General features: G+C 35.9%; 2 protein-coding genes, 1 long non-coding RNA gene and 1 other non-coding gene across 8 annotated transcripts in view; 1 reads left to right on the top strand and 3 right to left on the bottom strand.

Moving 5' to 3' along the window:
• Nucleotides 1–11,310, bottom strand: part of LOC107268316 — a 44,163-nt gene extending 32,853 nt beyond the window's left edge. For 3 of the 5 annotated variants that reach the window (XM_025085644.1, XM_025085645.1, XM_025085650.1), the window contains exons 1-4: nt 11,185–11,310; nt 10,967–11,057; nt 10,459–10,853; nt 7,956–10,325 (exon numbers count right to left, since the gene is read on the bottom strand). The gene's annotated coding sequence lies outside the window, so the exon portion shown is untranslated. Of the gene's footprint in view, nt 1–94; nt 249–865; nt 2,214–2,698; nt 2,960–3,033; nt 3,083–3,147; nt 3,340–3,417; nt 3,956–4,178; nt 4,844–7,955; nt 10,326–10,458; nt 10,854–10,966; nt 11,058–11,184 lie in introns of those variants that run through there. The other 2 variants (XM_025085643.1, XM_025085658.1) reach the window with 2 other exon arrangements.
• Nucleotides 4,885–7,941, top strand: LOC112494445. Its single transcript, XR_003059865.1, has 4 exons — nt 4,885–4,979; nt 5,061–5,203; nt 6,259–6,454; nt 6,619–7,941. It is a non-coding gene; the product is annotated as an uncharacterized LOC112494445 (long non-coding RNA).
• Nucleotides 11,158–14,185, bottom strand: LOC107268317 (odorant receptor Or1). Its single transcript, XM_015740990.1, has 6 exons — nt 13,793–14,185; nt 13,438–13,727; nt 12,440–12,996; nt 12,268–12,372; nt 12,036–12,194; nt 11,158–11,956 (listed from the first exon to the last, which is right to left on the bottom strand). The coding sequence occupies exons 1-6, from the start codon at nt 13,894–13,896 to the stop codon at nt 11,903–11,905; spliced, it is 1,269 nt and encodes a 422-aa protein (XP_015596476.1). The 5' UTR covers nt 13,897–14,185; the 3' UTR covers nt 11,158–11,902.
• Nucleotides 14,186–15,077: 892 nt separating this feature from the next.
• Trnae-cuc lies at nt 15,078–15,149 on the bottom strand. Its single transcript has one exon. It is a non-coding gene; the product is annotated as a tRNA-Glu (tRNA).
• Between the last annotated feature and the right edge of the window lie 82 nt (nt 15,150–15,231).

The following is a 15,231-nucleotide window of genomic DNA, read 5'->3' as shown; positions in this document are numbered from 1 at the left end:
CCAAATGGCCGTAAATCAACTATTGTCAGCATAAAAACAAAATAGAAAAATTTACCAATACGAAAAATTAAATAATCTAAAATTAAATATTTACCTAGCGGATACATAAACGTCATCCAATGATGACCAAGAACTATCGCCATCATTACTAAATACTTTTCGCCCTCTGATCTCGTTAACGAGACGATTAATTAGTATACTGGCTTTCCGCTTCCCCGGTAATAATGAAATTCCACTATTCGTTTCTCCTACAAGAAATTAAAAAAAAAAATAAGAAAAACAATCCTTTTGAAGACTGAATAAGTATGGATTCATACCAACACCCATTCTAACTATATATATATATATATATATATATATATATATATATATATATGCTCAAGAAGAAAATCATCGTATCCGTTATTAAAGCCACAAGAAATCTTTTCAATACAAATCAAACACGCTTATTTCCCTCCATCGCTACTGGGCCATCACCCCTCTCCTTAAAGCACGAAAAAATGGTGTCATCATTACTACGCAGTATATGTACATAAATAGTAGATCAAAGATACCATATAGGTACAGTAATGAGAAAAAAAAGAAAAGAAGAAAAAATTGCGCAGCCCGAAGGCAAAAATTTCATTGGAAGCCATTGATGATGATACCCAACCACAATAATAATGATAATAATGTCAATAATAATAACACAGAATGAGTTAACGGGGTCCATTAGGCATCCAACGACAATAATCATCGGTTCTTAGTTGGTACCATCCCTACACTTTGGGCAGATAACAAGCAAAAAAAAATCGTAAGGGAAGAAAAGAGAAAGAAGAGTGAAGAAGAAAACAGACTAATAACAATAATTGTTCGTGTTCCTCACTTTTTCCATCTCACTATAGCCTAGAGTCCCATATGGCGTTCTGTAACAGACGCCATTAGAATACGAGAGTGCAAAGCTCTTTTACAATGGGAATTATAATATCCTGTAAGTGGCAAGAATTGAGTACGATGATGTATGTATGTAGGTTTGAAGAATGTTATGGTATTTCTTGGTATCTCAAGTATTATTGACCACTAATAATGTAAGTACAATGGTTGTGCTACGTAGTTCAGATACACGACTCGTTCGCGCATGCGCAGTAACCATATATAGATGCTTCAAATGAACTTCCATTTTAAATGGCGGGCATTAACGCGTACTAATCTAATGTGAGTCGTACCTTTAATAAAATACGTAATGTGGAACCAATATCTTATATATTGCTAAGGCTGGAAATTTCTGAGAAATACCTATAATGATTTCGACGTCTCTACCGAGTCTTTGCTTTGAATTTCTTTCATACTTTATTATCTGCGCCTAATTTACTATGGGTATCTTCGACCTCTTGCGTTACCAATGAGAGATTTACCTTGTTTTAAAAAAATACATCTTCAGGTTGTTTTTTAATTATTCTTGAACGCTAGGCGCTCGTCTATTCGTTCTGTTGAAATACGAGGTAAAGTAAAACCTGACATTTCGAAGAAATATGGAGTTCTCTCGGAATGAGATTTTGTCACGAGTTTTAAACTGGTACAAGACCCGTGCGCGAGGCGTAGAATTTATAAAGAAGAAAAAGAAAGTAAGAAGTGGAATTAATACGAAATCCTACATACTTTATAAAATCAGTAAACAGGATTAGCCGATTTAAAGAAAAATAATAATTTCGAGATAACTGATAGTTATCAGATTTTAAAACATAATGCCGGCAAGTAATTTAATTGACAAGCCAAGGCGTCGATAAAGTCAAAATAACTATTTCTAAAGATTATGATGAAATTTTCAATTTGCTGCAAATGCAATAATCTTTCTCATATTTGTAAGATATATAAGTTCATAAATAACGTGGATACGACTCATTCCTATGTTCATATGGGATATATGTATATGTTCATATATGACGTATGTAGATTCCTGACCAGCCTTTATTTCTAATGTTGATCGTTCTGGAGTTCAGGCATGGCGTTAATCTGCATTGACGCCTTATCATAATGTCCTTTTGCTTGCGTGTCGTCCATCCACGATTATTCATGTCGAAACGACGAAAATTCTCGCGCCATCGAACCGTGTCGACCAGCAAGGAATTTCAAGCTCCACGTGTTTCCCATAGAACTTGGGATGACAAACTATTATGATTATTGCCGTTGGACATGCACGCCCAGCTTATCTTTGCCGTTAAAGACAGGTATACCTAAAAACAAATACATTATTACCCTTATTATTATTACTCTTTGATTTTATAAATTCGCTCACATCATTTTAATTCGACTCGCACGACTTTGAATGTTCATACATCATATCCGCGCCGCATGGTGCATATTGGTTTATATTTTTAATGGCGAATGTGTAAAATTATTATTTATTATTATTGTATATGTAGATTGCATTTATAAACGATATACTAGATAATAAAATTTCTTTAAACTCTTCGCCAGACCCTTGTTTTAACTGATCTGCTGCAATCGAGAATTAGATACACTCATGTATATTTGACTATGTAATGTATATATATTCATATATATTTGACAATGTACCGTTATGCTAATACGGACGTAGCTACCATGATGGATGAACCAAAGACATTCAATATATGATACTATCGTTAAAAGACGCTGGGCTTCCCGAGAAGAGTCCGGTGCGTCTGTAACGTTCGAGAAGTCACAATTACTTACTCACTTGAGAATAATAAAAACGGAGTTCCGAAAGCCAGCAATGCGTAACCAAAGCTCGCACACGCGTGACGTAGCCACTGCTAACATATGGGCAATGCTTGTCTATCATTCCAGCTCCATTAATCAACTGCTGGTACATGCATATTATTTTTTTTCACTTCAAACTTTTTATCCTTTTCCCTAGAATATCTTCACTCTTCGTTTTAGCAAGACGAAGGCCACGTAACGCGTGAGCTGGTCAGAAGTACAGAATTCGTACTTATACCTAATAACGAATTTAGGGAAGGTGAGACTGTGTAAAATATTAGACAAGCATTGTAATATAAAAAAAAGACATACCCTTAAGATAGAACAAAAATGTCTTCCATATCTGCGTAGTTGATTGACGCTGAAATTAAGTAAAAATAATCATATAATGCTGTCGGACGGACTTATACCACTACGTTATCGTACCTGTAGCCAAGAAGTAATTTCGAATATTCTCAGCATCTTGTATTACTGGTTCCTGGCCGGTAGAAGACACTGGTACTGTAAATTCTGCAGAACTTCCTGGATGAAGGTACCGTATAGGTTCCGTGCCAAAAATTACAAAGGGATGGTTGTGAGCGCGGCTTAAGGCTCCATATGGCAGGCATGTAAGCGCGACTGGTTAAATAAGTATAGAAAGCTAGGTATCTATGTAGCTAGGTAGTTAGCTATATACGTAAACGAGTACCTACGTACCTGGTGGTTGCACCGTTGTGCATTCCGGTATACGAGGAAGCTTCATCGTTTCATAACGACAGGGTATAGAAACACGTGGTAATAGGTATAAGGTGTAGTCGTGTCCGGATATAATGCAGGTGGCGTAAAACCTCAGTGATCACGTTAATATTCTAAACGATTTAAGAAATGCAGTCGTCGCATCAAGAAACACGACTCGACAAGAAAACACATGTGAACTGCGAGCCAGCGAGCCGGCGCGGTTATCTTACCTCGTTACGCGGTATTGCACGCGGCGATCGGATGAAATATTAAAAATATAAAAAAATAAACAAGAGCGAAGACCCGCTTTATCTCGAGTCAAGTTCGTTCCGTGGTAAATTGGGGCTGTTGCGTTAAGTAAGGCAAAGAAATTGAGAGGGTGAAGAAAACTGTAAGAATAATAAAGATCTCAGACTGTGATTGACGATAGCTTAAAACACAGGTGAATATGGAGAGCCATGAAAATTATATCGCAATTCACCTTAACTTTAATATTCCTTAATTATAAAGCTCCGTTCCGGATGCGCCTCAAGGGGTCATAATACACAATTCGTGGATCAGGTTAAGAAACTGCCACGTCAAAGATTGACTTCCATCACGGTTCAACCAAAAAGAAACATTCGTGACTCTGGATGGAATTGTTTAATCGAAGGATTTGTCCACGAGGTGGTATTTTAAACTGGGTTTAATAGCGAGTCGAAGATGGGTCAGGTTCGATAAATATGCAAACAGTACTTAACGGATGGATGAATTGGATTCGATGGGTAGCGGGTGCAGCTTGTCTTCTTCGAACGCCATTTGCATTAGAGGGAACGCGCATGCGCAGTCTACATCTTATTTCATTCGTCTACTATTTTTCAAATTATGTATTGGAAAAACTTTTATAATTTATACAGTCACGGACACTTCACGTAACTATCGTTTTATACCTTCAATGATTTATTTATGTATCCATTCATTGCTAACTGACTGGTATAGTAGTTTCGCTCGCCACCTCTATCGAGGCTTCGCAAAAAGTAATCCGTGGGTAACACCATGAGAAGTTAATGATAAACTTTATTCTCAGCTACGAGTGCTACTCTGGTTGCTGATGGCAGCTGAGTATTACAATAGAATCTACTCCCTCCCAATGGGCTCCGTATAATTAAGAGTAATTAACTTCACCGTATTCTGTTAGGTGAAACTTGGTTATATGTGTTATCTGGGCCAGTGGGTATGCTCTATGATACCGATCCATAAAAATATGTCAGACGTTCGCGCCCAGCTGAGAGTATTTTTTTTTAATTTAACACCAACAGTTTAACGTATCATCAGCAATCAAAACTAGTTTAAGAATTCCCATAATTATCACCTATTCGAACTCATTATCATGACGACTTTAACGTGTCGTAAAGCATACTCTCGTCAGACTAACTCCATCGTAAATAAGTTCACACTAATTTCAGGTTATAAATGTAAATATACCAGATATAAATAATTGAGTGTAGCTGACAATATGATCTTTCAAGCAATCCAACGATCCTCAAAAAACAGATTATCACGTAAGTACTGATTGTAATAGGTTTCATAAGCATAAAAAAAAAGTTAAATTCAATAAAAGTCATTATCTATTGTCTTCCTAGGTGTACAAAAAGGGATCAATCATTCCTAATATCCAGGTAACTGACGGCTTTTTTCCATACGCTGATTTATGGCCCATTTATGGTAGCGAGTCGATCACGTGTTATTGATAAGAAAAATTAATCGCAAAAGATGCAGGAAAAAGGTAAAAAACATTAACAGTACAATGAGCATAATAAATAATTTCTATACATAACAGCTACTAGATTTCATGATTTGTATTATACTTTCCATGATGCATTGGCTTCCACTGTACTATACATACAGGTTTTCTTGCATCTGACTATTATTGTGTGCATGCAGTATACAATACAGGCACTACAAATATGCAGCATATGCACATACAATACTATATAATTCATATAGATGTACTATCAATTCCCAGTATATAGCAGAGATTCACGCGTGTACATTAATATACAGCTCGTAACGCAATACCGTCTAGCATCACTGTCCAATATTATCGTGCGGCATTCACCTTGGCTGCTACCGAGTTGCAGAAAGTCGCTAATTCTTGAATTGGAAAACGTTACTGGTACCATCTTTCACGACGCCTGTTTGGTCGCGCGAATGAAGCCATGTCAAATACAAATTTGTCATTTAATCGTTGAGGAAAGTATAATAAAAATTGAGGAGCTGCTGAATCTTAATACAAGAATGATTTATTCGATTATAAAACTTTTATGTCTTCATACGCTAATAAGAGGCTGAACATGTAGCATGCGAGGAAGAGTACCAGGAATGAAACGTCACTTTTATTTTTTTTCTCTCGCAATTGTATAATTTTCTATCATTTCTTTAAAAAAAAAAAAAAAAAAAAAAAAAAAAAAAAAAAAAAAAAAAAAAAAAAAAAAAAAAAAAAAAAAAAAAAAAAAAAAAAAAAAAAAAAAAAAAAAAAAAAAAAAAAAAAAAAAAAAAAAAATCTCAAAACTTCTCCATGGATCTCAGCATTCCTAATTTCGCTTGTATGAATTAATTATACTGATAGTCAAATATGCTTTCTCACGCAATACTCGAGATTAATCTAACATCCTTTACCTGGATCACAAACCCTGGTACTGGTATTTCATTCCGTTTATATATTCTGTACACATAATCATACTGTACAGCAGATTTATATCATTATGCATCAACGGTATCGCACGTGCCATACAAGGACACATGTTTAAAATTTTACATGTACATATGATTACCTTATAGTGACTCTTTATGAGGAGCGTGGACGCTGCTGAATGATGAGATTCAACAAAGAAGAATCAGTATCAATGAAACTGTCAGAAACAATATGTCAAGTGATACCACGGACGCTATATCTATATACACAACCACGTGTGCCACGTAAAACGGGAGAAAATCAAGTATCAAGGAATCCCAAGTCTTAAGCCAGTTTTATACGGTAATCAAATAAAATTTATACCAACCATAATAAATCCGTACATATTGTATCTCGTACGTGGAGAAGAAGCTGCGTAATTTGTGCTACGATACAAGTTAACGTGATCCCGCTGTACATATCTTGCACGTTAAAATGTGGTAATAATAAGAAATATATATTTTCAGGGTTTCACGCAGGCAACGTGCTTAACCATTTACATAGGAGAGATGAGCAAGATATCAGATGAACTGGAGCGAGGCGTGGCGCCGTTCCTATACTAGTTTTACTCACTTTACTTGCTTTGCTCGCTTTGCTCGCTCCCATCTTCTCCAGAGTGAGTATAAACTCTCGGGAGTTCTTGTCAGCGAGCGAGTGGGTGTGGGGAACCTTGAGAAACTAGCAAGGAGGAGTACGCGACCTTGCAAGGCCAGACAGGTGCAGTTTCTTCAGAGCAATAACGATCAATTTCAAGTACGACTTCTATACATGTATATATTACATATATTGAAGATATCATACGTTCCAGCATTTGCCAAGTAAACAGATTGAGACGCATTGAGATACACTGAGAAGACCTTTCGTCTTGGTGCTACTGAATTTCAATCATTCATTTTTATACCATTGATCTTTTATGCTCTTGATAAATATGATCCTCGCTACTGCGCGTGGCTTATGTAGTTACAAAATCAACAGGTGTTTCATTCATAAGATTTTGATCTCAATGATCTTTCATTTGTTCGTGTAGACTGTGATGATTGCATCTATCTATCTATCTCTGTCTGCCTTATGGATTATATTCACTTATGTCCATAAAGAAACAAGATCAAAAGATATCCCCCACTTTGGTCGAGAAGATTCCATCCAGCCATTCATGTCTGGAATCTCGTTGACCTTTGACAGATTTAATTAAGCTGACGTGCGCCGATTAGCTGGCAATTTAAATGAAATTAATATTGTGGAACCCCGGAATCATGATCCTTTGGGATATCAGTTGGAGTCTTTTAATTCCAATTTTACTTGGAAACAAGAATATCTACACTAATGAGGGTAATTAGATATTCGGATCTTAGACGATATACTTTTCGACATAGATATGTGGATATTATTTTAATTTCTTTTTTTTTTTGCTTTTTCTAACTCTTCGACACGAAAACGACACGATGCTTGTTAATTGTGGGGGATTGCAGGAAATCATAAGTGTAAAAATTAACGAATTTACAGTTATCGTTATTTTCAAATTTTTTTTTTTCTAACTAATTCTAATATAGGACGGAGCATACGAGCTATCATAAAACATGCTCATTAACGTTTCACGTATAAAACGGGATAATATTTTCTTTAAGTTTTTACATGTTTCGCCCATTAGAAATGTTTTATGAGCCTTAGATTTTTGGGAAGGATCCTTAATCGTTAATACCGACCCGTTAACTTAACAGGCTTGCAAAGTACACGATGAAACATTTATATGCGCGATAAGAAACACAAGTGTCAATAATGGTGAAAGCTATGATATTAAACTCACCTGAGAATTGTTAGGTGAAATTTGGAAATTGATGACTCGTTCAGCGATGATTGAGATTCCAGGAGCTTCTGACACTTGCACTAATTTTTAAACACAACCGTATCGAACACGTAGCCATGTCTTATTATCTTGTAATTATTACCGTAAAGAATTTGAACCGATTCCGGGCAATAAACTTTTATAATCTTTATCGACGCTGCTGTCTTTCCTTTTTCTTTTAACGTAGCCGTTTTTCATTTATGAACCAAAGTTTCGAGAATCAGTTATTCGAATTTTAAAACTTTACTCAAAACAACGATATTCCCAAAACAAATTTAATTTCAAACGAAGCATTACAATTTTATAATATAATATCCAGCACAACTACCACCACCGTGACTTTTTCCTGGGCATTCTACAGTTTCTTAAAATTTACATTCGAACGAATTATCCCTCTCAAAAAACTTGAACACAAAAATCACATAAGCTTCCCAGACAAGTTACTATTAAAAAAAAAAAACCACAAAGAATGCATTAACAAAAAATATTAATTTTTCCAAAATTTCTTAATATCAATTTCTTCAAAAATAATAGCATCCTCCCCACGTCAATGTAATAATATATATTTTTCTCATGCCTGAACAATAACTATTCCGTTCCATAATATGTGTCACAGTTTTTCATTATTACTGATAATTTTGAATAAACAATGGGTCCAACCCCCGTGAGAAACCTCGGATCGATACGAAGGCGAGAATAAAGATGGAAAAACGATAACGATCCTCTCGCTCTCAAAGGCAACACGCTAAACCGTGTAAAATGACTCTAGAAGGTGGTTGATCCGTTGTGCGTGGTGGTCGGGTAGTTTGTGGCTGCCAGCGAGAGACTCGTGCTACGCGACAAGTCTCTCTTACGCTCTCTCATATCCCCTCTCACTCTCTCTTTCTCTTTCTCTCTCTCGCTCACTCTTTGATATTCTTTGCTTCCTCTTCATACTCAGACTTTTTCTCTATCTCTTTCTCTTCCCTTGTATACATATTATACACTGTGCACAGTACCTATACCATAGTTTCTCTCTTTCTGAGATTCTCTTATACTCCTAGTTCAGTGCCGTAGACTGGTACCTGATGTTGGTAGATATAGTCAGCGAAGAAGTCAACTCTGTGATATGATAAGCATTTGCTTCGACATCTACAAACTGCTGACAGCGAAGAGATGCTATATTTTTTCATAGTGCGTACTGTCCTTATCTAGGATTTCTTATATCCATTTGCACAGTGGCATTTTGGTACATGAAACAAATTACATAAATATTCATGAGTTCAATAATTAATATCGACCAATGATAATAATTAATAACTATTAGTACCATGTTAATTGCTAAACGTTTGGTGAAATCCTCAAGCAAATATTAAGTCTCTAATACGTAATAGTTTTTGAAATTAATGACAGTCACTTTACCGTAGACAAGATATAGTTAATCTCTGACTGATAATTAATCTATAATCGTGCTGCCATGTTTCTCAGCGTGGGATCATTAGTGTACGACTCCATTACAAACTGATAATATATCGGGCATGAGTTAACGCAGAAGGCGTTATAAAGAGCTAAGAAATATGTATACTAAGCAGCTAAGAATCTGATAGCATTAAGCTCATACGTAAGCGGAGAAAAACTACCAGAAGAGATCTCTATTAGCATGAGCACATTGACACAGTCGTTGCAGACTAACCGGAGACGAGTTTTAGCCACTGAAATTTATAAATCTTGATTCTGGTTGACCTTAAAGGTCAGGATAACTTGGCCAGCACATTTGGACATTATAAACAGTTGACTGGGCAGGCTTGACTGGAACGTTACACGCATGCTCGTTGGTGCGTATCGCTCGTGGAATGTCCTGGATATAAATTTTTAGAAATATCTTGGAATTTTTAATTCCATTAAATTCGAGGTCAAAGCACCCAAATCTAAATAGTATCCAGACATTCATATCTATGGATTGAACTCATCCTTTCGAAGTTGCATTTGGATGATCGTTCGTGACGTTGAATCCATTGAAAAAATTGTATATTCTTAAGGACTACTGTATACCTCTGTGTCCGTGTATATATATATATATATATATATATATATATATATACATATATATATTTATATACTTGCGTATGGTATACAGCCATTCGAAGTGAGCCTACAGTTAGATAACATATGGTAAAGTGACCATCTGTCTAGGAAGTGACTGTTTGTTGTCCACTGGCAGACTCAGGAACAAGGACGTTATACGTTCTATGGGAATCTTATGGTATTTATCTATAGGGTGTATTAGATATATATCTCTTGGACTATAACGTCTGGTCGGAGTCAGGAGGATCATCCGTGAATCCCATGAGTCTGCGAATATGAATAAGTATTCTTGGTGAGATCGGTAATAAACCCTGAGTTACGTTATGGAAAAACGGGTATATTGCATTAACTATGAGATTCTTAGATCTGTAATAGAAATTTTAGTATAATAGATAGATACCTGTGAAGATAATGCATTGGCAAGTACTGAGGTGATCGATGTTAAAGTCAATAATTATTTAGTATGTTCATATACCTCAAGGCATTTGCCTTAACAAAGTAAAGTAACTCTTGGTTCCATTATACAGGTTCTCTCAGTTCGTTACACCTTAGCCTTATTATGTACAACGCATTATATTGTAATACAGTCGAGGCAAGTTCTATAAAACAAAAATACCGTTACGGAATTTTGGTCTAGTATCACATAAATTCTTAGATTAAACTTGCAGGGTTACGAGACACGATCTTGATGTCACATTTTTTCTCTCCATTTGGTTCTTGGGCGTTTAAACTGTACGGCGACGTATGCATGGATTTAGGTACAAGGTGTAAGAATTTTTATAACAAATTGGATACCTGAAACACGAAAGTATCATGGCAATCAGAATTACTACGGAATTCTCTGGTTTCTCTGGAAACAAGAATTTTGCGGTTCCGTGGTACTTGCCAGTTTACTGTTTACAGTTTACCACTTACTACTTGAGTGACTGAAGTCACTGGGAGATAGCTTATCAGCAGCCATGTGCTTTCTGCTTGTACATTTATTTGACCCAACCCTACCTACGTGAGAAATCAGGATAGTACAGTAATTAGCAAAATCAACGGTCCGGTGCAGCCATTAAAAAACAGCCCTGAATATCCTGGTTAATCACATAAGATATTTAATATACTCATAATATTTTATTACCTTCATGATAGTATATTTTTTTTTGTATTGCTAATAGTTTTCAAGCTTCTCCCAAATGTAAGAATCATTATGATGGCTATGAAATGTATCATTGTTTTATGAGTGCATGATTCAAGTGACGTAGATCGTTGATCGATCCTGCGTATATATGAAATTTGTATTTCTCTCAATTCAAGGACCAGACGAGAATCGATCAGAGATGCCGATTTGCTCCTTGTGAAGAACCAATTAAAAATTCACTAAGTTGAGGAACCGGATCGGGCATTACAGTTTTCGGGTCGTCGACTCAAAGCGCTTTAATTAATTCCATTGAGACGTCGGCGTCGTTTTACAGTTTCTAATAATTTCTTTACTTTTTTCTCTCGTCACCTCAACGTGTCTGTTTGGATTATTCTTTTCCTTTTCTTTCCCTCGTTCACGTATGCATATCCATCTGTAATTCTGAGTATCATAGAACTTCGATTCATCGCTTAATGATTGAGCTTCTAGGAAATTCTTGAAATCATAGAGCCCCATCGTTATTTCATCATTGATCATTCACAAAAGTTTTCTGAGCGGAATTAATGACTTGTGGATAACATGTGTATGATTGGTTGCATTGAACAATCAATCTACGTGTTAATTATCTTACACAGTCTAGTGATTTGATATCGATCTATAATATTATTATGACTTCATTGTGAAAGTTATCCGGGCCGTTTAAATAATCATATTCAGTTTACTGAATCATGTTATTTAATAAAGCAAATATGGAATAGGATTTGCTAAGAATCTAAAACCAAACGTAATACACTGGTTAATAATAAATTTTTTAAATATATTCATTTATTAAATCCTCATTCGTTTCATACCGTTATGAATGTCTCTGTGGACATTATAAAAAAATTGCTAGCTTTCAGCTCAAGCTTCTTATTGGATCTCATCATTGAAAATACCATTGGATGAAGTACTTTCTTTGCCGGCTGCATTTCCCAGCCTGATTTCCATTGGGATTCCAGTAAAAGGGAACTCTGAGAATGTTTATAATAATTGATTTTGAAAATTACATATTGCTTTAAAATTAATTTCGAAAAATACGCTTACTTGATGACTCAGTTCATTTCCTAAGCAACACCAATAAAGCAATTGGCTGAAAGCTGCTCCTAGGTAAATAGCAAATTTCAAAAAATTCGTACCGTGCCCAACCACCTGTTGAATACAATACACAATATAAGAATAGTGAAAAAAAAAAACAAATATAATAAACAATCATTACCAATAATGATTGAAATCCTGTCAAGCATATTATCAAGCTGCTGCTCAGTAATTGGGAAAACATGGATGAGCCAAATACATCATTCACTTCATCAACTAATAAAATAAGATATTGATGATGCATGACGCACTTCCGGTATCTCTCAAAAAAGCCTCCGCAGTCTATTGTGTGCCGGAAACAGGTGAAATCCTTATGAGGATTAGTTTCAGATCTTCCACCAGAGGCGTTAATATCCAGCGAACAACTTTGAAAATTCGCAGCTAATATTTCCAGCTGAAACAGCACACGACCACAAAGAACGAAGACGGTATTGTCCATTCCAATAATGGCGATCATTCCTACAGCAACAGCAAAACTCTGTATCCCAAATACAATCTGGTGCATCGGTGTCACCGTTGTGTCAAAAGGATACCGACAACGTATTGGCAGTTCTCCTGTTTCTCTTGGTACAAAAAATATCAGAGCTATCACCAGCACACATCCCAAACATGAGAATCCCAAGATTGTCACCCTTTCTCGAATTTTGTATTTCTTCAGCAGCGACATTGCGGCAGGATCTGTAACCATAAGAAAGTCAATTAGAAAGTGTATACTGTATATGTAATGGAAGCTTAATGACACTTTGCATCAGTAATGATTAATTTCTTTAATCCTACAGGAACTAATTATTGAAGACAGATGCTTTATGGATTTTCAAACGTTCCGAGATCGCCATATAAATGGCAGCAAGAAGAAAAATAACAAAGAAAATTCATTATGCATTAATAACCGATAATGGCGCTGAGGTTACATTATGGGAAGCCATAGCGGAGTTGGTTGACCAGTAATGACTTGACGTAGCGGATGAATATACTTGAAAAAATCATTGCTACAGGCTCTTAAGGTTCTCAAGATGCTTGAAGAGCCCTTAACGATGTTATCTACCGCTTTCTTTTTTTCTTTTCTTAATTCAAGCAAAGAGGATACAATTATTATTAATTCTTTTGACATATGCTCACCAACCAAATCACTCGTCCAAGACTCACACTGTCTGACCGAATGGACAAGCCTGTCAATCCTTGACTTCTTACACTGGAAAACGACAGCTTTGAAACTTACAACCGATATGCCAACAAAAATACAACCACTGTCCGTGAAAGTCACTAAATCCTTGTAATTAATGATAATATCCGTAAGAAGGCCAATACTAAAAATGGCGATGGCAGCAAACACAATTTTATTATAAATCCAGTAAATCACCTTGACGCAATCAGAAGTGTCCGATGACAGATACCAAAGTCCTGCCAATCTAAAAATAAAATAAAATATAAGAACGCTGAATATGTATACCATAGAAAGGCATGTCATACTTACTTGAGACACTCGACCTCCATTTTATATTCTAGTACCGTTTGATAACTGCTCCATCTTCTTCCAACACTGGTATTCAATAATTCTATATTATTAGCAATACCCATAAGTCGGTTGAAGCGTCACCAGCGAATATTCTAGTACAACCAAGCCCATTGATACCATTAGAGATATGAAACACATAAAAAAACAACGATTAAAATAGCAAACGATTCCATTGAAATGAGAAATGAATGACTCTCAATTAGATACGTTGTTCCGTTAGAGAAAAAGTTCAATATAAATGAAAAAATTGAAGAAAAAAGAAGTTAATTTCGAATCCTTTAAGCGTCCTATAACTTTCTAATAACTTCTTCAAAGTACTGAGCACTTGGCACAGTGTTCCTCAAAGCGTTCATACGTACTGATAACAAAGCAGCTACATTACAAGGCGTTACAACCTCTGACGTATAATATTACTAATGAAAAAGTAGAGTATAGTAGATATAGCATTATATCTATATCCCATATTATTATGGATCGTTTCGATTCAATCAATGCTGTAGATACACTTAGGCAACACTTTGAGAAGATTGCAGCGCCATTGGCTCTTGGCTGAAAGGGGTGCAAGAAGGAGTGAAGAAGGGGAATCCCTATGGGATATGAATATATGATGGCGGGCATTAATGTTGCTTGGACAGGTGTCACGTTTCTCGGGCGTAATTCAGGGCTCTGGATAATTCGCATAAGGGGACGACGATGTGCCAATTTGAATAATAAATAATGGCGATGTAAATCAGACAGTATAAACACTGAGCGGGGTGTCACGGGAAGAGTAAAGAGAGAAGTGCATTCTTTTATTGCTGAGATGTGACGTGTATTAAAGATGAAAAAAGAAATTACAAAAATTGATTAGAAAAAAATGAACGGAGAATATATAAATAATTACATCAGACCTTGTTCCGCATTCAATAATACGTTTTTATCTCAAGTTTCATCACTTTAATTGTGGTACTTATAAGAAGTCTTCTTTCTTAAAATCTTTTGCCATTTACAAAGCACCTAACCAGTATTTCTAAAGATTGTTCTTGGTTGTAAAGGATACGCTGTGAGAGAATTTAGCGAAAATTGCGAGGGACAGATAGGGAAGTGCAATAAAAGTATATACTTTTCACTTTGCCGGTATCATTTAGTATGCAAAATTCTTGACGAATTACAAGAACCTTGCTGTAATAATACGATAACCGCTTTAAAATACTTTTGACAGTTAAGGGTATCTTTTTTTTGTATTCTGCGAACGGCAAAAATATTCCGGTACCGGGAATCGAACCCGAGCCTCCTGGGTGAGAGCCAGGTATCCTAGCCACTAGACCATACCGGATTGAGATACTAACGCTGCTTCGTATGTCGCTGAAAAATGCGAAAGTTATAAATAACTATATTATACGTTATGTAATATATAT

The sequence above is a fragment of the Cephus cinctus genome, unplaced genomic scaffold (genome assembly GCF_000341935.2).
Source record: "Cephus cinctus unplaced genomic scaffold, Ccin1 Ccin1_scaffold0515, whole genome shotgun sequence".
NCBI lineage: Eukaryota > Metazoa > Arthropoda > Insecta > Hymenoptera > Cephidae > Cephus > Cephus cinctus.
This window is presented reverse-complemented; position numbering and strand designations above follow the sequence as displayed.

What these genes read in the sequence shown, in the direction of transcription:
- LOC107268317 (XM_015740990.1), bottom strand. Translation starts at nt 13,896, where the DNA reads ATGGGTATTGCTAATAATATAGAATTATTGAATACCAGTGTTGGAAGA. An exon ending in TTGGACGAGTGATTTGGTTG is followed by an intron (nt 12,997 to 13,437) that starts GTGAGCATATGT and finishes TTATGGTTACAG; the next exon opens with ATCCTGCCGCAATGTCGCTG. An exon ending in GAAATGAACTGAGTCATCAA is followed by an intron (nt 12,195 to 12,267) that starts GTAAGCGTATTT and finishes AAACATTCTCAG; the next exon opens with AGTTCCCTTTTACTGGAATC.